A 23,562-nucleotide genomic window follows, 5' to 3' on the forward strand; every position below is an offset into this window, starting at 1 on the left:
ATTACCTATACTACAGTTCTCCTGCATATGTACAGACATACATGTACAATTATACTTCGAGAGGAGTGGAAAAAAAAAAAATACTTATTGGGCTTGTTCAGCCTGGAAAAAAGGAGGCTCAGGGGCGACCTTATCGCTCTCTACAGGTACCTCAAAGAAGGCTGTAGCGAGGTGGGGGTTGGTCTGTTTTCCCACATGCCTGGTGACAGAACGAGGGGGAATGGGCTTAAGTTGCACCAGGGGAGTTTTAGGTTGGATCTTAGGAAGAACTTCTTTACTGAAAGGGTTGTTAGACATTGGAACAGGCTGCCTAGGGAAGTGGTGGAGTCACCATCCCTGGAAGTCTTCAAAAGACGTTTAGATGTAGAGCTTAGGGATATGGTTTAGTGGGGACTGTTAGCGTTAGGTCAGAGGTTGGACTCGATGATCTTGAGGTCTCTTCCAACCTAGAAATTCTGTGATTCTGTGATTCTGTTATTTGAAGCTGTTACTGGAGCAAAGGAGCTCTGCTCATCTCATAGCAAAAGGCAGATTAAAATGTGTGCTTTAACCACCTCATCATTAGTGCTGTAGCTTCATTGAAGTGCACGCGTTTGTCCACATCCCTGGTGTTTTTCATGTTTCTCAAACAACAATATCTTATCACACACAATCGAAGGAAAATATGCAGAAGGGGTCTCAGCCTGTATAAGCCTCTCTTTACAGCCTCCATCCAACAAGCAGTGATAAACATTGAACAATATCTAATAAAAGTCACAGACATCTGAGTAATACTGGTGGCATTTAGAACTCTTCTCATATTTATGTGACTCAGAGTCAGACACTGCATATTTTCAGTAGAGAATAAACAATCTCAAAGTCCTCTCTGCAGTACAATCCAAAATATTCTAGAAGTCCATCCTTTTCCACCCTTGTTGCAATCTAAAGGCAGCCAAAAGCCATCACACTTCCTTTCATGCAGAACAGAAAACATCTTTGTTCTCCAAAACAGGATCCTTCCCACCAAAGGTAGAGGCAAAGCCTCTTCTGATTGCATTGGGATAAATTCCTTCAACAAACCAGTGTATTTGCTCAACCCCTCTTCTTAGAAATATTCACTGTACAATCAGAGTTTAAATGCCAACAGGCAAGTTCAGTTGGGTCTAGCATATTGAAAAATGCTGTGTCACAAATCAGGACAATTAGCAAAGCAGTCCCACTATTTAATTTGTGTGGAGGAATAACAGCAGCCAGTAATTACTTTAACAGTTTTTCTTGACAGACACTTCAAAGGCCATGACAATTGAAATTTGAGGAGAGAAGAGATTAAAAAAAAAAAAAGAGAGAGAGAGAAAAGGGAGGTCCCAAAACAAACTATGACATACTGAGAAGGTTGGCTGGGGTTACAAACAGTTAAATGAAAAACTGAAACTGGTCTGTTAAATTAAAAAAAAAAAAAAAAAAAAAAAAGCGCTGCACTATCTTACGAGCAACTGTTCTAGCTGTCTTGCTAAATTTAGTCTTTCTAAATGCTTAACTGTATCTAAGTTCCTTTTATTTCTTGGGCGTGGATAAGAATTACAGCAAGAGAAAAGTTAGTTCATGTCTCAGCTGCGTTTAGCAGCTCCTAAACAACTGTGAAATGCAAAACAGAAACAAAACACCCTTCAGCTTAAGAGTAAGCCAAAACTGAACTGATAACAAGACAGTAGCAAGGGTTATCTGCCTCTATGCAGCTAAGCTCAGGTCTATTTAGTTTAAAACCTGAGGTTATGGAATCTTCAGCAGGTTTTGAATCACTCTCTTTTTTTCATTGATTAGAAATGGTACCTCTGCAGCTCTATTTTGTGCAACTTTCCAAACTTTTTTTTTTTCCTGATTTCAGCTTTTCTATCAGTGATACTAGGAACGAATGTACTACTTTGTCTAATTCAGATGAACATGTCCAATTTATTCAGACTAGGCATTCCATTTTTATTACAGCTACAGCCATTTCATTACTCTGTGCTGAAATCATTGCATCACTTCATGAATCACCCACTGCCATGCTATCTGCAGACCAAAAAGAGGCAGCAACATAACTTACAGAGCAGGATAGCGACAGGACAGCAGGCAGGAAGGAGTAGCAAATATTATAGTCAAGGATTATTTCTACCTGATCAGCCAAAGAGAGAAGCAATACGCACTGAAATTCTTCTCAGACTTCAAAGAGCCCTTCGTGCTTTACATATTTCAATTTCCTGCACACAACTTTTCAGCAGAATACTAAATATGCACAAACATGAAAGCTGATGGCCTCAGTGCTGAAGCTTGATTAAACTTGATAGACATGAGGGCCTCGGCATGTTCAAACTTTTATTTCACCTTTCTGAACAAAAGAAATTAGTGCAAAAGCATTAAGTAGATCTCCCAGTACCTACACTCTCACTGACAGTATTTTATGGAAAAAGCTTCATATTTTTTATAAGTAGTATTTAAAAAAAAATGTGGCAATTGTTTTGATAGTCTGTGCAAGAGGTGTGTTGAATGATTTACCTACCTTCTCTGTGATGTAGAAGTTAGAACTATCAGCATGTTGCAGTGCAAATTGATCATGATTTGCAAGAGACCACCTTAGAAAGATGAAAACAAGTTAAATCACAAAATGAAACCTTAAAATAAAAAACATTTACACAACTTTACCATGATTAAACAAGTGCCTGTCTGTCCCATGTATTTCTCATACTTACTCAGTCTTCAATTATGTGCTAAAAAAAAAAAAGCACACTTACATGAGGAAAACCTCAGTACAAATATATCCCATAAGTTAGATATTTTCCCTTTTCATAAGTGAAACAAAGCTCTACATTGTCACTGCACTGACACTTCAGTGCTCCAAAAATAAGTTGATAATGATCTGATAATTCATTCCAGATCTGTTAAAAAAAATAGGAAGTATAATTCTTCGCTTGCAGTTAGCAAGATCACTATATTACTAAAAACATTTACAGTACCAGGATTTTATGCTATCTTGTACAATACCCAATGCATATAGTACTAAATTGATATATTACATTACTCAAAATATTGCCTCTCTAATTCAGCATCAATTTGATGAATGTAAAGTAGCTTTTTCTCTATGGTAGCGCTTGCTGGAAACAGCATTTTTTCAAATATTTCCATACCAAATCTAAAGCAAGATATTTCCCTTAGCCAGTTATTAATTCATGCTGCAGGACTTGGTTGCCACATTTTAGTTTCATGTGAGCATTCACATCAACTAGACCAGCCTACAGCATCCAGTAGGTACTGTTTACAAATCCAAGCCACAACCAGTGCAGCACTTCCTTAACTGTGGTCCTCTGTTGATCTGTGATACATTGCAAATCCAAAAATCTAAAGATAAAACAACTGCAAGGTTGAAAAGTCTAATGACTTGTCATAAAGGATATCTAAACTTTCTTCAGAATACTCATAACCTCCTGGTTGGCTTAAATCAAAAAGGTATAGTATCTAGTATGTCGTGTATGGCAGAACTTACCCATCGCAGACTTCTTTTATTATTGAGGACAGTGGTTTTTTCTGGTTAAGGAGAGAAGAAAAAAAATAAAAATCACTGAATTAGAAAGGCCTGAGGTCTGAAAATAATTCCAAAACTACAGATTCCAAATAAGAAAACAAATTAATAGCATTTATTTTTCTTTTCAATATTAAGCTTGGAAGGACCCAAAAGTTTTCTGGTGTTTTGGGCTGATAATCTAAAAAGACAGCTATTCTATACATATTCTCCATAATATTATCAGTCCTTTTTGTCATCGTTAACCTATATGGCATCAACTCAGCTTCTCCACTGAGAAATCAAAGGGTCTTTTGTGTGTACTGCATCTCACTGCCCAGCAGAAACAGAAAATTCAGATATCAACAAAAGCATTTTCCAGCAATGACATCTGAAGCAAGATGACATTCAATATTTTTAAGCCTTTTTTTTTTTTTTTTTTTTGGCCTTTTCAGATACCATACATGTGATGACAGTAACCCTCTCTAAGTATGCATATACAGGCTCCTCTCTGATAAAACAAACTGGAAGGTGTTACAATCCCAGATGTATCAGTTCTTCTTTATTCTCTGCATCTGCAGGCACAAGCATTTGGACTGACTGAAAACAGCCCTGCTGCTTTGGGTCCCAAAGAAGAAGGAGCAGTCTAGTCTGGTGATGGTGCAATACTCTGAATGTTGCTCTAAACATAGGGTGCACACACAAGTGCTTTCAGAAAATTTCTGGGTGAAAGAAAAATGCATGTTTTTAACCCAAAGTATAAATGAAGTTAGATGGGAAAAAAAAAAAAAAAGAAAGAAAAAAAGAAACAGAAAAATTTCACTTTTGGATGACTACAGGGTCTTTTTCCTCCAAGACTGGGTGACCACACAATCTATCACATACATCTGTTGCTTTGTGAGAACTCCCCAAATGACCCACGGAGCCTCCTCTTTACTTTCAACAATCACAGTTCAACAGTTCATTGAATTCTTAAAAAAAAGAAAACTGCACAGCAACCTATAAACAACCCAGAAGCCAACACTGTTACCAAAAGCAGCAGACTCCCTTTAGTGTTTATGGAAAATTGATAAGGCTAAAAGTCAGCTCAGTAGCAGGGTGTACTATGGGGAGGGAGAATTACTTTTCCTGTTGGATTTGTTTTCTAAACAGCACAGACAGAAAACAAGGGATGAAAAATCCCTGCTCACACCAGATTCAGGTAAGGATGTTATTTCAACAGTCCAGTCAACTAAATCTTTTTATGTACAGGTTAAAATGTAAAATGAGCATTTTAATGGAAGATAAATGAAAGCAACTGCTGAAAGAATCCTGTCCCCTCTTGCCATACCTTCTGGGTCCTTGCTTTCCACCCTTCCTTTCCACTGCCATTACTGTTTTCATGTGACCACACAGATGAGTCACACAAGGGAACCTGATCAAACTAAAAATTGACATAAGAAAAAGCAAAGGAAAAAAAACTTTCATCTGGATCTATATCCTCATCTGACTTGCTATGTGCCTAAATGAAAAGCAAATACCAGTACACAAGAGAAAAGGCAAGAAGCACGAAACTGTTCTCCTCTGCAGCAGCCAGTATGCACCTTCTCCATAGCATCTTCTCGCCTTTGTGTGTGCAGCTGGGACCAGATGAGGCAGATCACACAAAAGGTTTTCCTCCCCAAAACTTACAAAGAGAAGAGGAAAAGGAAAAAAAATCCCACTGATGGAGGAGCACTGGGCTGTCCAGCTCTGGATAAGGCCCAGTTGGTGTCCAATGGGCACGTGCCAGCTTGCAGGTGAGCTACCCCAAATGGAGCATGCAGATCTGCTTGCTGCCTCCCCTTCGCTCCTCAGGATGCTCAGCTCACGTGCACCCCTCTGACATATTGGCTTATCTCAACTGAATGTGTACCTGGGATATTCATTCCCTTCACAAAGTAAATTGGTATCAGCTAACAGATTTAAAACAACAAAGGACAAGAATAATTCCCTCTCCTCCCCACCTGCTACAGGAAACCAGGATGAAAAGGAACTGTAGCAACCTAGACCTGCAATAATACATAGGTTGAATACAATTACTGTTGAAATCAGGATATCAGTACTTCTAAATCCTTTGCCCCATCAGCTTCCACATCCTTTCTCAACGCCACCCATTTCCCTCCCCCTTTTCCAATACTATGCCATCTTTGTATTATTATTTGACATTGTTTTTTGTTCACTTTTCTAAGTATTTCATTTCAAACAAATCAACAAGAACCTGTAAGGGACAGTTCAAAAATGAAAGCAAGGATCCTAAATAATAAAAATTATTAACACAGGCAGCCTTTCAGGGTACTGCTTTGTCTTCCTGTGCTATGTTGGGTTTACATAGCAAGGTTTTGGTAGCAGGGGAGCTGCAGGGCTGTAGGGACATGGTTTAGTGGGGACTGTTAGCGTTAGGTCAGAGGTTGGACTCGATGATCTTGAGGTCTCTTCCAACCTAGAAATTCTGTGATTCTGTGAAAAGCCCATCAGCTGCCCCATATTAGATAAGGGCCAGTTTCAGCTTGCTCCAAAGGGACCCGGTGTTGCCCAGAGCCGAGCCAGTGAGGGATGTTGTTTGCACCCCTGTGAGAGGAGATTTTGCCCCGGGCTGGAGCTGCAGCCCGTGGAGAGGAGCCCACACAGGAGCAGGGGGGTCTGGGGGGAGCTGCCGCCCACCTGTGGGGGACCCATGCTGGAGCAGTTTGCTCCTGGGGGATGGATGGATGGACCCCGTGGGACGGAGCCATGTGGGAGCAGTGCTTGAAGAGCTGCTGCCTGTGGGCAGTCCCCGCAGGCTCGGGTCAGGAAGGACGGCATCCCGTGGGAGGGACCCCATTGTCAGGGAGGGACCATGAGGGAGCGGTGGAGACGAAATGCTATAGACTGACCACAGCCTCCAGTCCTCGTTCCCCTGTGCTGCTTGGGGGGGCGGAAGTGGAAGAGGGTGGATGGGGGGAAGATGTTTTCAGTTTGTCTTCTCTGTTTCTCACTCCTCTAGCTTGTTAGTAATAGGTAGTAAATTTCTTCGGTCTCCTTACTCTGAGTCTGTTTCACCCATCACGATAATTGTTATCTCCTTATCCTTATCTCAACCCTTGAGCCCTTTTCATGATATTTTGTCCCCCTTCCCCTTTGAGGAGAGGGAGTAAGAGAGGGGCTGTGGTGGAGCTCGGCTGCCCAGCTGGTAAAACCACCACATGTATCACTCTTGCCACAGTACTGAAGTGACTAAGCACAAGTCAGTTAACAGCAACAGGATGATGAAAAAGTGGAAGTCTTCTGGGACACAAAGTTTGCAATCAGTAATTCAATAGCACTAGAGTGAGCTTTACAAATTAACAAATGTAAATTAATTTACATTTGCAATCCTAATAAGCTCCTGCTCCTCATAATCCTTTGGGCTCTGCTCACCCTGCAAATAACTCTCCAGACAAAACTTCGCCCCTTCCCGCAAAGCAGACAAATTGCCATCAGCACAGGCACTCCCAGCTGTGAGCAGGGCACTGCTGAAAGCAGGCAAGGGCTGCCACAGCCTCCCAGGGAGACTCTGCACATCTGCCCTGGGGCCTCCACACCAACAACCTTATTTGCTCTGCAAGGGGCAGAAGGGTGAGTGATGGGCTCCTCATTACAGCTCAATTTTATAGATATGTTTTTTTTTTGAAACATGAAAGATGAGGTAAACATTTACCTTTGCTTTCTGCAAAGTACATCTACTCTGCAGGCCATTCAAAGATATGTTTGTGGTTTTTTTGGCCCAGATGTAAATACTTGCCTGATGTCAAGGAGAAAGAATATTGTTTTGATTATTTCAATCTTCACACAACTATTTTTATGGAAATATACATCATATTTTTGCAGCATTTATGTGTAAAAAGAAACTCACCTTAATATGCTTCAAAGAATTTCCTACCATCAGATAATCCAAGACAATCTCAAAGTATTCTCTTCATCAAAATAATTATTTTGTACTAGTGTCTTTTAATTGTTTTGGATGTTTTTTGCCTCTATATCCTCTCCTACACCAGGAAAATTGAAGTGTACTTTCACACACGCTGAGATGATCTTCTTAAAGCTTTAAGAAGATCAAGCTGTAGCTTTAATGCATGAAATAACACAGATCAAAGTAAATCTTATGCTCGCTATAGGAGATAACCCCCCTTTTATCTAACATATCACAAACATCTGCACTGAACACATCAGTTAGTATAAAAGTATTTTCCTAGTGTAGGTATTAAATTGATAGCTGAAATCCAGTGGGAAATAATAACAAGGAATTACGGCCTCATGACCTGTTGATCAGTGTACACATGGAGAACACTAAGCATAGGCAGTGTTAGAATTGACAAATCTGCACACCCGGTAAAGCTTTACCTGCGTTGGCTGGTTAGTACAAGTGTCTGAGATGCTGGCCAAGTCTTGTCCTAATGACATCTACCATGCAGCACTACCTAGTCACCATGTCTGCGCCACCTGCGTATTCCTCAGGACACCTCTACAGGCTACACTAAGGAGAACACAATCCCCAGCTTGGTCTACTTTGGTACCACCCCTGCACTGTGCAGGATGCTGCTGCCTGTGCAGTATTTTGTACCTCTTCTAAGGCAACTTGGAGAGCACAAACTGAGATTTCCCGCTACTTCCCCATCAGCTTCATCCTTTCATGCCTATGCCTTGGGTTTCCCATAGAGGCAACCACTCAACAGGTAGCACTAAGCATGAGCATGTTGGATGAACCCAGGCCGTTGCTTTGATTTAGGGAAACTGTGGAACAAGCCAAAAAAATAAAAATAAATGCTCAGACTACTCAGTGCTGCCCACGCCCTAGGTGCATTTCAATCAGCAGTACGCTGACCTGGGCTTAAAGCACTTCTAAATCACACAAAGTATTTACATGTGTGAACCGTAATGGGCACAGAAGCTTAAATCTGGGTGGAATCCTGTGTTGTATGTGCAGTTCAGATATGCTCTGATGGTGCTATATTGGGGAATTGTAGATATTAGTTTCCTTTAGACCAAGGCTGAATACATTTTCTTTTCAAGTAGCCAGCAGAGATTCATAGCTTTGTTTTGGATAACGATCGGGATATCACTTTCCTTGCCTGAAACCTCTTAATTAGAGAAGTAAAGAGAAAAACCTTAACCCTTGCTGTTGTTAAGCCGATCACAGAAAAACAGCAGATGCAGCACATCTGTTAGCAGAAAACACCCAGTGTGAAACAAAGTTCTGTTGCTGATCTGTACATCTGTCAAAAAGCAAAATCTCAAGCCAGTAAATGTACCATTCTGTCTGTTATTAATGCTACCATTCTGCTAACAAATCTTTTAGTGCAAAAGTCATTTTTATGGCTATTACAAAACAGAAAACCACCTCTTCTCATGATCACTAGAGGCTTCACCTGTTAACTATCATATGGCAGGGGCTACAGAAACAGCAGCAGGACTGTCCAGTGGCCAGCACACCAAACACCAGGAAGCCTGTCTCCTTGATTCAGTTTCACTGCTGACTTCTCACTGTGCAAGATACAAGGTCTTTCCCTTCAAGGGGAAGACCCTGGACAGCTTTGGACTTCAGCCAGCCCAGCCTGCCTTCCCTGCTGTGAACCACTTTTGGAATCAACTCTCCATTGGCTACAGTGAACCATCAATGAGACTTGACTTGTTTGTTAGGCACTGGGCAGCTGTACAGGATGGAAAATAGGATTTCCATCACTTGGGGGAGCACTGAGGGAGTGGACACTTGAAGCATGGGGGCACTGCAGCAGCCAAGACCATAGAAGCCAACCAAGACCAGGTTAGCACTACGAGGTTTTGTCAGAGCAGCAGCACAACCCAAGGCAGGAAACATTCACACCCCAGAGGGGACACACAAAACCCACAGTGGGTTCTGCTTGCTGATGGGAGAGCTTTTACTGGCTTAGCGTACAGCCCCTTAAGAAACCATTTTAATGTGCCAGCAGAAAAACTGGTATAAATATAGCAGTAGAGGTTCTGAAGAACACACGAGACTGGAGAAAAGCAGGCATTGGTTTCTTCTTCCTCTTCACCCTCAGCTGCAGTTTCCTCTGTTTCTCCCTTCCCTCCCCCAAGGACATCTTAACACTTAAATTTGTATTTCACAAGATCTAATCATTGCCCTGCAGATCATATATTTAAGATAAACCATCTGTAAAACAAAGAAGCAGTGCTCTGGTGTGAAACACATTATTAAAACAAGCAAAACAGAATTTTACAAATTCTTACTCCACAACCTGTCATCCTAACAAGCTGTAGTATCCCTCGCTTCCTTAAGTAGTTTGCAAATAGGGACACCAAAAATCTCAGTCAAAAGAGTACTAAAAGGTAATAAAACACCTAAGGCCCCACAGTTCAGTGGATTACAGGAGATTTACAACATACTTGCACCACATATTTAAAATACAATTCAGAAGACTTGAAGCAGGGCTTTAAGATGTGGCTTTTCATGTAACCACTTTATTAGGCCTGGATACCTTTGAAAACCAAATTTAAACTCCCCCCAAACCACAGTTCATGACTGACACATTGCTGACCTACCAGTGTAGAAGGGTCTCCACATGAAGAAACTAAAATTTATACTGTAGTGTTTTTTTTTTTTTGTTTGTTTGTTTGTTTTGTTTTGTTGTTGTTTGTTTAATAGTGCTCTCTTTTGTAGTACAATCTTGGAGTCCTGGGAAGAGAATTATGAAACTGAATTATGAAGTGTTCCTGGATACTCCAGTTGGCCAGAATGTGAATGAGGTTATCTTGTAATTAATTCAAGTGGTGCGTAACTCCAGGAATTTCATGATTATACAGACTGTTTCCTTTAAATACAGCAGAATTAAATTTTAAGAGAAGAGACAACTGCTGTTTCTTAACAAAAATAATAATAATAATTTTAAAAGTTGCTACAAGCATCCCTGTGTCTCAATGCATGTGCCTGTGCGCAGATGCAATAACCTTACAGTTACGTTCAGCCTTCACCTTAAGAAGGCCATCAGCTGAGGGTACCAAAATTCAGGCTCCCATCATGAGGTTCTGGCTAGTAATATGGTGCTAATAAAATCAGACCCAGAGTAAAATAGGTAGAACACCATTAATTCTCATCTTGTTTCAAAAGGTGCTCTTCCTTAGCACTGTCTGTGCCATGGGTCAGGAACACTGGGACACTATTTCTCCAAGACCTTAAGGAGGGACACTATTTCAAGTGCCTTCAGGATCTATTTTTGCTTCTATAGCTTAACTGTTTCCTAACATATAAGACAGCAACAAGTAGAAAATAAATAGCATTTATTAGACTAACTCAACATTTCCATTTCATTTTTCCCCATTTCTTTCACATTTTCTAACCCTTCCCTACAGCTATTGCCTTTTCAGTCTGTTAAGCTTTCTTGCTTTCTCTGTATTCAACAGTATACGACAGCTGTTTTTTTGTGTGTTTTTTTGTTGTTGGTGGTTGGTTGGTTTTTAAGATATATTTTTCAGTGATGAGGTCCCAGCCACACAGCATGGGATGTCAATTTGCAGCCTTAACAGACTAACCTGCCAGTAGGAATGTGGCTTTGGACAAGCCCATGGCTAGATTAATAAAACATAACATGCAACTATAACATCTTTATCCAGGATGGCTGTCTGCCACCACAGCAGAGAGCTGAAGCTCTGATGACAAATGCTCCAACCCTATAGCTCGGTATGAAAAGAAACCGTATTTTTCACCATCCACTGCAATTAACAATGATTGATTCATTATGTTAACAAAGTACTGTTTCTGTATACATGTCTTAGTGCACTGAATTATAATCAATGTATTAAAAAATCTGCATTATTCCTTCTAATATTATTCTTGTTGCTGAAGAATTATTATTTTTTTTTTAATCCAGAAATATAAATAAAATTGAGACCTTTCATTATTCCAACAAAGAAAATGGTACATTAAGTTAGTGGATATGATTTCCTTTACCAGTTCTATTAATAATCCCTGATGATAATAAAACTAAAAGGATAATAAAAAATGTTAAACACTTTCACTATGATTATATGCTGGTTACTATCTGCTTTATAATCAGTTTCATCTACTGTTTTGTGAAGCTGAAATACTGACAGTAATATAACGCATTAAATGATTGTTGATCTTTGTTTAAAACCTGGAAGCTGGTTTTAAATAAGCCCTAGCTTTAGCTAACTGACTTAAGTTAGACAAGTGGGTGTTTTTGAAACATCAGCCACCTTTTGGCTCATCCACTTTTGGATCAATTTCCCAATTTTGGAGTAAGATTTCATATAGTTTTACAGGTCTATGGGAAGGAGGTAAGTACCCCTCTCTTCCTTCATGCCCTTGGCACTAACCACTTGATTTTAAGAGAGTTGAAGTCTGCGGCCAGCACTAAGGATTGGGAGTTACACTTCATGGCACAGCCTCTTGTATAAGCAGAAGTCAACGTCTCTTCCTTCTTCAGCACCTGAACAATTTTGGTGCTCACTAATACTGCATACATTTAGATTCATGCTGCTGGGATCGTATTGGTATACTGCTATTACTAGTGACAGCACTTGCAGGAACTACAGCTATTCTTAGTCAACATACATGGTAGAAACGATGTGCCACTTTCTTTTCTCTAATTAAGCATTTCACAACCCCTTTTGAACTGCATCTCTCCCTGCAGTTTGAGAAACACTGAACTAAATCAATTAACACTCCCTAAGGGTCCAGATTTAAGGTCTGAAACCCCAAACAACTTGAAAAGTCCCTTTAAAAAATCTCTTTGGTTTCCTCTTAATATGCAGTGAAGTGCAATGACTTCTCTGAAGAAAAGAAACAATTAAAATGACATTTATAACATACACTGGCAGAAGAAAAGAGACAACAATAACTTGAAACACACTCGTAAAAGAAACTTGCTGACTAAGTCTAAACCGTAGAGAAAGCGTTAATGTAAAGCAGCCCTGCTTCCCCCCACCACATGATGCTCTGCACTGTTTTAACAAGAAATTTTAATTTGACATTGCTCCTGTAAATATTGCCCACTAGACCAGATTATACTTTGAACAGCATCGTACAACTGTTTGGTTTGCTTTCTTTCGTTGCGCAAAAGTAAAGATTCACATCTGCTAAAATTAAATCTGGAGGAAGAGACTGCACGGCCAAGCTTAATTATAAACTGTTCCTTTGTGTAGCACCAGTGTTTACCTCCAATGGTCAGGAAGTTCATCCCAGAGTTTAAAGAAGCCCTGGTTTCAGTACGTAACATTATTATACAAAACACAAATGGATTTGAATGGGTAGGCTAAAATAGTTATCATCCCCAAATATCCTTCTTGTGCCTCTCCTGGATGAATGAAAAGAAAGGTTAGGCACTGAGGCTGGCTCAGCAAAGCACTTTATTATATATTGTTAGTGCAAGCAAAGAGCCTCCCTAACTTAGTGAGACAAATTTTGTCTGCTTAACATTAAAACCATCATTGATGAGCCCAAGTCAACAATTACACAGAAACATAGTACAAAGCATCAACTAGAAAAGGTCTGTACATCAGCGTTCAGGTTGTCAGAAGTCATGCACCTGAAGGGGAGATATTCAACAAAGTTCACTAACATTTGCTGGGAAAAGAAGTACTCATGAGCTCTTCTCAGGCCTAACACCTTCCAATACACCAATGTCAATCACTGTGGCTTCACAATAACTATTTTGAAACTATCTTACTCTCTTCATTGCTAAGCAAAATATGCATATAAGCAGAAGGTGAACTGGGAATACTGTGCAACTGAGTATAAATAAATGCTTCCATGCATATACAAAAAACAACCTTAAGGTACATATTTTTTGTAGTGTTTTCCATGGTATTTTTTTCGGTATTTGGAATAGTTTCAGTACACTGAAAGACAACAAGCTTGCATTATACTAGAGTGAGGTGATTTTTTTTGCTTTGTTTTGTTTTTGTATTTTGTCTTTAATAATACACTCCTGTTCTTTTTAAACACTGATTTTCTTGCTTGTAAGAGATAAGAAAGGGAGGAAAATGGTAGAGCAGATCAAGTGTTTGGTGGTTTCAGAATGTGTATCGTAGGGTGCTTGAATGGGCAGATCCCACCTAGGAAGCAAGCACTGTACTCTTTGGCTGCAGTGCCTTGGCCAATGGGCAATTCATTTTTCTGCCTTCCTTTTCCTTGCTGCCCTTTATCATCTCAGGGAGCAAGCCATCTGAGGTACACATCATCTTCTCCACTAGAACTCTTCAATTTAATATATGTTTTAAGAGAAACAGATTGGGAAAAAGTTAGCATCAAGTTAACCAAAAGCAGAGCTGTGTGTTTACAAGTATGCAGTACACGACAGGTTTTTAAGGCTCATGCCCACATTTCTCCCATTCCCAACAACAGCAAACATGCAGATTTGTGTGTATGCATATGAAGAAGGGATGCATCTCTCCCATCTTCATCTCTTGTCATCATATCCATATTTGCCACGTCAGAAAGGCAAGGGGTGAGCTCCTTCCTTAACCCTCATTCCTCCTTTTCCCTCCAAATGAGGAGTTAAGTTGCTGTTAGCCTTCTCCCCTTCAGCCTCAATTTCCCTCTTCTCTCTTCCCACAAAGTGGCATGAGGAAATTGGCCAACAACCCGGCTGGCCCTCGAAGGCTGGCTAAGAAGAGGGGCACCCCACACAAACCAGCACTCCTTTTCCTTGTCCTCTATAAATCTTATATAACAAAGGTAAAACGAAGGTTCCAGGACAATAAGCTTGCATTTTAGATAAGGCATACGTTTCGGCTGGAGAGTCACTTTAAGGCCTTTTGTAAATTAAAAACAATCATTTTGTTATTATTTTGCTGCTGCTTGAAAGGAGACTGAAAACTATTAGATCCTTTTCATCCCCACCGTACTTGGTAGCAATGAGCTGTTGTTCATCATGACTAACATGCATCTTTCTCTGAACACAGTGTGCACAGTGTCTCTCATTTGTTATATAAGAGGGAAAAAAAGTAAAACATTCTTCACTCCAGAAGGCAAGAGATTTGTATCTGCACAGATATGCTTATTAAAAAATTCTAGCAAATGAAAATGGAAAAGCACAGTGGCTCTGGAAAGCAAACTACAAAGTACTAAATACTGGGCACCCACCACAGTGGGGTTAACTAGAAGTGAAACTGCACTGCACAAAGAAAGTAGGATCCTATTTCAGTAAAACATTTTCAGCATGAATTCAGATTTTCTCCTCTTCAATAGAGCTTCATAATGTTCTTGGTCCCCGGATACATTAGGGTCTAAACACACTATTAAATACTTGCAAGCTTTCCTTCACTCTGAATACTATTTACAGAAATAATTATTCTAAACAGGTAGCATTCTGTAAGATTTCAGTACATTATGGGTAAGTAGTTAAATTTTAAAGAGGTTGCTTTTTAATATTAATGCAAGTGCCACAAAAAAAACAATCTCAGGGAAGTCCAGAACATAAAATGCAGCACTTGTATAACTTGAGCTCTTCCTCCTGTGCCCCCCTCCAAATTACCTACATGAAAGTTTAATTCATAAATTTTATTTTATTAATTTCTGTACACTGCCTCCAATCAGTCTCATCCTTGTGGCCACTGCAATAGAAATGACCAGGGAAACAGGGCAACCCATGAGAAGCCCACAAGGAACAGCAAAGACTCCCCTGCTCAAGTTCCAAAATCTGCACTTGCTGCAGCCATTCAGCATGATCATACTACAAATACATAGCACTGACTGTAAAAATTTGAGAAGACTTTCTGCCAATAGATAACAACATTACCACAATTTTACAGCTGAACAAACTAAGGCACAAAAGTGTTAAGTGGGTCACACAAGCAGTGAATGTATCATTTAAGCAGCTGTTTAAAAAGAAAAAGCAAATCCAAAAACGTGGCAGAACACATCAAAAATTATAAGCAGTAACACAGGAAAAGGGTTACACCCCTTATAAAAACACCTTATACTGCATATGTACTCACAGAAACGTGCGCATATAAACAAGCATAATGCAGAGACAGACAGACACACAGAAGTACACGTGTATATATACACACATACATATGTACATGTCCTGTCTCTCCCTATAGATGTACATAGGAGCACACATGCACAGGCACTTACTTGATCAATTTCCATCAACTTGGGGAAGGCACCTGGCCATTCGATCGCCACCTTCACTATATCAGCAGGAGGGGGCATTGCGACGCTGCTGTTCTTCGGAGCCAGTACAACTGGACACTAAATACTGCAGAGAGCCTCTCTCATTCACACCTGCAGGGAAAAGGGAAAAAAAAAAAGAAAAGACACAGCAGCTCAGACAGAACTCTACCACTGCTGCTTCATTTCCTACATTTTGCCTGGCTGGGCAGGTGCATGAAAACGTCTGTGTATACGGATGTGCAAGAGCACAAGAATAACACATATTACAAAAGCAAACAGAGGACACAATGCCACGACACACTGCACAGCCAGACAGCCTGTTCAAAAGATGGCTGAAGCACTGAAATGTACGGTGAATAATAGGCATGCATTAAATTTAAATAGACAAACTATTTTTAAATATTATTAAATATGCTATTGGGGTAAAGCGACAAACTAGAGGAAGCTCCTATTACGGTGTCACTCCTTGAGTCCCAGGGAACGTGATCGCATCGGTTACAGCTCGTGCTCCAGAAGAAGAGATTGCCCAGGAAGTTATGGCCAGGAAACACTGTTTCTTTTAACTATAGCAGTGATCTTCTGAGTGTTCACAAATAGATCACTGCACTATAGCAACCAGGATGTCAGGAAGAAGGCAGAACACAGCAGTTTCCACATATACATACACACACACATCCTCACCTAAGTAAGTCAAAGATACCGTAATATAAATACCTCTTTATGGTAAATCTCAGACAAGAATACACAAGGATACAGTATACATCAATAATGATACCAGACAGCTACATAAAACGTTCACAGTTCTGCAAGAACATGAATGTCAACACGATCGTATGTCAAATAGCACAGGCTGTGAATTTTGGAGAATAGGAAAGCAGAACAGGCAAATCCTCAGGCTTTGCAGAATTTAAGTTCTGTCTCTTTTTGGCTCACTGAAGTTTGTAACCTTGCAACAACAATATGTATTTTGCAGAGAGGAGCAGTGCATCTCTGAGCTTGCAAGCAAACCTTCCTTACCCCTCTCCCAGCTCAGCAGCAGGACCGCCACTGAATTAGCAAAGCTCTGCAATTGTCAGGCACAGCACCTTGTGCAGACAGCAACATGCTCACTTGCTTTGCAGAGCCCTCCATTTAGACTGTGGCATTTCCCACACCTTCTCCTGAGACCTAACTGAGCACTACCACATTGGGCAAAATGAAAGAAACGGCAGAAATCCCCAGAGGTGCAGCCCCCTTCTTCTTAGAAGAAAAGAAAAGGAAGTGGTGAAAGCATGGACACGTTCTCGTATATACACCCTTCAGAAGAGCTAAGGCAAGGGATAAGTTGACAGAACATACCAGACAGACATCCAAAAGCCACAAACAAGTACAGGAAATGAAACAAAAAAAGTCTCTAACCACCTTCCACTGCTGCTTCATCTTAACCCAGACTAACCATGAACTCTTCTCCAACTACAGCAGAAACAAACTTGGAGCAGCCTGAGCAAAACCATGAAACCATGCTTTCATCTAGAAATTTTGTACCTCCATCTTCCACTGCTTACAAGCTGGCCCTGCCTTCATGCATATGGCTCTATCTAACCCCCAACATGTGTCTTCTGGTCTAGTCTGCAGAGGCCCAGCCCTCCTCAACCTCCAGCCCTGCTACATTCTATGTGGAGCTCTCAACAGATATATGTATATATATATATATATTTGTAAAATTATGAACTTCAATGCTGCAGCAATTTATTTTCAACAATGGCAGCTCTGATGCTGACAACATCACACATCATCACAAAGCAAAGTGCAAGGCAATAAATAAGATAATGGATGGTCTCTAAATAAGACTGTATTGCAGGAAACGCCTTGAAAGGCAGAACAACCTCATCAAGAAACACAGTGACAATGTCTGCATTGGTACATGCACAGAAGCTCCTGCTAGATATTAAAGGGATCGGGATTAAACACAATTAAAGCAACTGACTGGCTTGCTGGTGATTAAGAATGGTCAGGTATTCACTGCTGATTGCAGCTTCTCCATTAGAGCCCAAATAATACAAAGCCCCCATCACCTCTCCCCTAACATCCCTTGCTTCCACTGTTTGCATCTTGTGTGAGTGCTCCCCTGGCTGTGTAGCATGCTGACTCAATTCATCCTAACTAGCAAAATAACAGTAATTATAATTTTGGTTGCCTGCTTTTTGCCATGTTTTCCAGTCAAACAGCTTCCCAGGGATGGCCCAACTTGGCAGGGAAGAAGCAAGACCTGTGCAGTGAGCAGTGAGCTGTTAATCCACTTCTACAGTAAAATGAAACTGAGACCTTCGCGCGTTTTTGCTGACATGCTTACAATGACGGCATTTCCCACCTCCACAGCAGAAAAGTCCTCGGTAGTTTCAGTCTGCTGGTTTGGTGTTAAACTGTCTGCAATGATTCAGCCGAGCTGGCTGCCAAGGTACCTGAGAGACCTCTCCCTGCATGTCCTGGAAAACACGGGGTTCCCTGGCAGGAAAGACACTGGACATTCCCCCTAGGGGGTTAGCTAACACAAAGCTCGCTGTAAATGCTGGAAGAAATGCTTTGATTCACAACTACTAGCCATGACTGTGAAAGCAAAACAACAGCACACAGCAATACATTTGCAGAAAACTTCCACACTCACATGCAAATGTGGACACTAGCCCTCATTTTCCTCTACCGAGTTGTGGTCCATCTTAACAAGTCCTGCAGAAAGGAGGCAAATGGTTTAAGAAACAACAGTCGAGAAAAGCAGACTGTAAGTTAATCACATTCAGCTATGGAAAATGATCATTTGCATTCCAAAGCATGGTGCTAGAGAACTCTGTCACAACGTTCAGAAGGCAATTTCAGTGTGTCTAGTTTTTAATGCAGGCTAGCACTAAAGATCTCCTACATAATTATAATTAATATATGCATGCTTATACAGTTACAAAAGACAAAGCAAAGCGATAGATCTTTAACCAATACAAATGGAGGTAATTCAACTTCTCCCACTAGGAGAAGGCCACCTCAGAAGCATCTGTGTACTCTGAATGCTGAAAAGCATATACAGAATTGTCACTACAAACTTCTTTCCTTTCTGTTTCTTGGTGGATGTCCTAGTCACATGTGCTCAGACTTTTTTCCTAGCTATTAGTCTTACAATTTCCACACAGAATCTGAAAGGTAATAGAATCTGAAAGGTAATGTGGTTTTGTTCTACCTATGTGTCAATGCCAGAAACATACATGTATATACATATATATATATATATATATTTTTTTTAGTCAAAATAGATATTCATTTGTCATCACAAAATTATGATTGCAAAGAAAATTCTGCAACCTACAGTGCAGAAAATTATGAATTACCTACTACTTATTCCACTGCTATACTGTGTTAGGCACTGCCCAATACAAAAAGGAAGGCACAGTCCCTGGTGACAATTTTTTTTACTAAACTGGAATCAATTCACATGACATGAATGAAGAACCAGAACCAAGTTCAACTGCGTTTTGTTATGCAGCCGTCAAACAACAAAAGGACAAGGGCATCACTGAAGGGTTAGTTACGTATTTTTCTCGAGTACAATTCCCTTCTCTCTCCAAGTGGGATCTGAGAAGCATTGCTCATTTTTACAACATTCATCTTCAAGTTAAAACCTAAAGGCAATACAATGTATGTGTGCATACAACTGTATGCGGTAGAGGAGAGGTCTGAGGGAAAAGAGGGCACCTATCATTCGCCTCAGTGCATGCATGCAGCTGTAACCTGGAAGAGGTTTAAGCAACTTCCACACTCAGCAGCACACTATTTTATAATTTCAAGGAGGAGAAAAAAAAAACAAAAAACAAACAAAAAAAAACACCACAACCAAAAGATCCCTACTGCTTTACCATGCCTTCTTACACAAATATATTTTTCATAACTATGACAGATTAGTCCTTTAAAGTGCAAATTCTGCAAGTTATTATTACCAGCTACAGTATATTCCTGCATCTCAACTACATTCTGCAGTACTTCCAGTTGTTTACTAAGTCAAAGTAGTAAACACTCATGTTGGAAATCAAGGCATGTTAAATTTAATGCAAAAAAATGCATCAGCACACACACGCCAGCTCTCACTTTACCTACCCGGGTCTGAAGGATTAATTCACTACACATGTCAATAAAACTTATTTACCTTTCCCCGTCTATCTATGCCTTGCATGTGGAGACCAGGATTTTATTCGAGTATGAAATTAGCTTTCTCAGAAGAACATGCTTTGTCTTAACCTTGCTTTGCCATTTCCCTGGCACATCCCATACAAGGATCCAAGTGCTTTAATACTTACAGCTATTGGAGTACGTCTCCAAAGAAACAAACTGTATTCTTACTCTATGGACATGAGAAAAAATGAAGGCTACGAGGAGTTACGTGACTAGAAGTTTTAGTCGTGTGTGAAAATAGCAGCCTACAACAGCTCATTTCTTCTTTTACAGAAAAGAAAAAATGCGACATTCAAACACGGAGCCAGGTCACTTGATGAACAGCAGAAGTAGGGAAGCAGATGATTTAAAAACAACTAGAGGAACACCACATGCATTCGGGAATGTAATAAAATGAAGCATGTGTTTCTCCTCTCAGATAAAAGGTAGCATCTGGAGGGATGACCCGAAGCCTGCCCTCCCCGCCGGCAGGCAGGTTGCCCCACACTGCTCCCTCTGTGCCGTGAGGCAGCTCCACGGAGGCGGCTGATGGCCGAATGCTGCCTGGCCGTGTCCGAACCCACTGCACAGAAACCCAGCACTCGCGCTCCTCCCAGGCCTTTACATAACCGTGTCCTGTCAGACCTCGTCAGCCTCCTCCGCTGCGCTCCGGCAGCCCCAGCCAACAGGAACCAAGTGGCAAGCTCTTTCAAAAGGTCCCCCATGGACCACGTCTGATTAACCATTTTAGAAAGGTAATCCAGCACTAAATTAATACCCCCAAGAGAGTTATTTTTGGAGTTAGCCTGCATGACTGAGCAGCCGAGCCTAAGGAGCTCTAAATACACTCTGCCATTTCTGCAAGGACTGAAAACAAGGCACAGGAGCCAGGGGGCTGGATGTGCACTTCATATACATAAAAAAGCTTTCATGCTGGCTTCTTGTCTGTTACAGGCTCAGCGTTATCCACCTCAAACTAGACAGAAGTCACAAAGGCCCAGCAGACCCACATCAAAAAAAAAAATCCCCAGATGCTGTGCCACAAATGGAAAAGAAAGCTCTACAGGAGCCATGAGCTATATTCAGCCCAGAAAGCCAGCCGTACCCTGGGCTGCATTAGAAGCGTGGCCAGCAGTCGAGGGAGGTGATTGTCCCCTTCTGCTCCACTTTTGTGAGACCCCACCTGCTGTACTGGGTTCAGCTCTGGGGCCCCCAGCGTAAGGACATAGGCATGCTGGAGCACAGCCAGAGACAGATGATCAGGGGCTGCAGTACCTCTCCTATGAAGATAGGCTGAGGGAGTTGGGGTTGCTCTACCTACGGAAGAAAAAGCTCCAGGGAGACCTTTCAGCAACTTCCCAGTACTTAAAGGAGGCCAACAGGAAAGATGGGGAGAGACTTTTCATCAGGGAGTGTAGTTATGGGACAAGGGAGAATGGTTGTAAACAAGTGTAAATTTAGACTACATATTAGGACAAAATTCTTTACTCTGAAGGGTGGTCAGGCACTGGCACAGGTTGCCCAGAGAAGCTGTGGATGACCCATCCCTAGAGGTGTTCAAGGCCAGGTTGGACTGGACTTTAGGCAACCTGGTCTGGTGGGCATCATCCCTGCCCATGGCTGGGGGAGCTGGAACTGACTGGTCTTTATGGTCCCTTCCAGCCCAAGCCATTCTGTGATTCTACTTGGAATACAGGCAAGCAGGCTGTCTGGTTTTGCTTCTAGAGACCATATTGAAACATGCTAGAAAAATGTGGGTACTTATTTAATTTGAACTCCCCTGCTTCTTGGAATACCATGCTCCTTCTACCAAGGAAATCTGAGTTACACACCTATAATTTAGGAAATTGAGAAGAGCTAAAAACTTGGTTGTGATTATTCAGGGAATATCAACTATTCTAGCAGTTTAATTAACACTCATATACCATCCAGTCAGCTAAAGATACTGTTTACTAAAGATGTTAATATCTAAACTCTTCAAGCTAGAGATCAGGAAAGTACCAAACCACTCACTCAAATATTCAAAAAGCTATTCCAAGGGGAAAAAACAGTTACAACATGACAGTCAAAGAAGTTATATTTAGCTTCACAAGAAGTTTGATTTTTCAAATGTGTTGAGAACCTATCTAGCATATCAAATCAGAACAGGTATTAAGCAAACAAAACCAAATACTAACCTGCACAAAGTGTTAGAATTAATCTAAACTTCTCACAGTTTATCAGGGCTTGCTGCTTAACTTGCAGATGTTTCTTGTCATTGGGTTCTAACTCCATATGTTTGTAAACTAAAGCAAGCAACAACAACAATAATAAAAAAAAAAAATCAAGAATTCCATCTGAATAAAATTTACTTTTCCTACCTCTCAATGTAGTCTCACATAACCTGAGAAATAAAAGCAATGGGGTAAAAGATTAAATCTCAACTCCACCCAGTGCTGCTGCTCTTACCGGTAGGAAAAAAATCAGCAATAAGAAAGCTATGGAGAAAAAGAAAAAAGGGAGTTGGTATCATGAAATTAACTAAAATAAAGCAAAGTAAATATAATGACTCCAAAGAACAGGTACATTTTCTTGTGGAGTTCGCAATGTTTCACCTAAGAACACTCCGAAGGAGTTCATTGTAATTGGAAATAGAATAAGTTTATTACAGGTTGGCTGAAAATGCATCAAAGAGGTTCAAGAGAGAAAGTTCATCAAGAGTTCTGTGACCCAGGAAATCAGTTTTGAATTGGATTCAACTAAGAGTAAAGAAAGAACAAAAGGTCACAGTCTTCCTTTCTATCACCAACATGATCTGGCTATGGTACTTGGGATTTTCCTGGCATTTTGATAAATCAGAGGGTTAGAAAGAGCACACAAAAGAGCATCTTCAGTCAAGATGATGATACTTGATTGCTTCATTTCAGTAGAGACTGAATCTAGGCAGAGATGACTGGCTATATGCCAAAGAAAGCAGCAGATACAAGAAGATAAACTCAAGGTTGGGAGACGTTCTAAACCATGCTAGATGCAAGATCAAGAAATAGCATGTAACAAACTGCGTGTGCTTTTTTTAAACCTTATTGATGCTTATGACATATGGAAGAACTACTGGTATAGTCAGGAAGTTAGCAGTCAAATGGAGGAAGAGAGGACATATGCATGAATACTGAAGGAAATAACCAAGTTAGCTGACAGTACACAGACAGGATGTCAAAGGCTGAAACAAACAATTATTTTCTAAAGAAATCATTCTGCAAAGAAAAGTAGATTGGAAAAGAGATGCACACTGATACTCCACAGTAAGTCAACTGAGCCAGATGCTTATCATCATGCTCACAAGAAATAAGAGAAGCAGCAAGCAAAATACCACTTATCATTATGAGTCTGATACGGTAACAAGTTTAAGAATCCAGCCTTCTGCTTAGGGCACTGATACTGCACTTCAAAGATGACAAAAAGAAAAACACATTTGTCAATCTTGCAGCAGGAAGCAGTTCTGTCTACACAGGTATTCCTACCAGTGCTGTTTCATTCATAACTACTGAAATAAATGCATCAAAACAGCTAACAGTCAGACACACACACACACACAAGAAGTCCATATGTTCCTGACTTAAGACCACTATACAATTCCTAATTCTATCCCTGTCTAGCAAGGCACCTTGCTCTCTGCTCTTAACACAAATATTTGCAAAGAACAACTTGCCCCTATCACTTACAGACTTTCCAGTGCCCGCAC

The 23,562-nt window shown here is 40.6% G+C and overlaps 1 protein-coding gene across 8 annotated transcripts in view; it reads right to left on the minus strand.

Moving 5' to 3' along the window:
• ELMO1 (engulfment and cell motility 1) overlaps positions 1-23,562 on the minus strand; it is a 303,708-nt gene that overhangs the window by 241,068 nt on the left and 39,078 nt on the right. For 5 of the 8 annotated variants that reach the window (XM_068670440.1, XM_068670442.1, XM_068670447.1 and 2 more), the window contains 3 exons: positions 15,633-15,782; positions 3,500-3,540; positions 2,519-2,591 (listed from right to left, as the gene is read on the minus strand). In XM_068670440.1, the coding sequence (XP_068526541.1) occupies positions 2,519-2,591; positions 3,500-3,540; positions 15,633-15,710 (192 nt within the window). In that variant the 5' untranslated portion in view covers positions 15,711-15,782. Of the gene's footprint in view, positions 1-2,518; positions 2,592-3,499; positions 3,541-15,632; positions 15,783-18,315; positions 18,378-23,562 lie in introns of all 8 variants that reach the window. The other 3 variants (XM_068670443.1, XM_068670441.1, XM_068670444.1) reach the window with 1 other exon arrangement.

This window comes from Anas acuta, chromosome 2, assembly GCF_963932015.1.
Source record: "Anas acuta chromosome 2, bAnaAcu1.1, whole genome shotgun sequence".
Taxonomy (NCBI): Eukaryota; Metazoa; Chordata; class Aves; order Anseriformes; family Anatidae; genus Anas; species Anas acuta.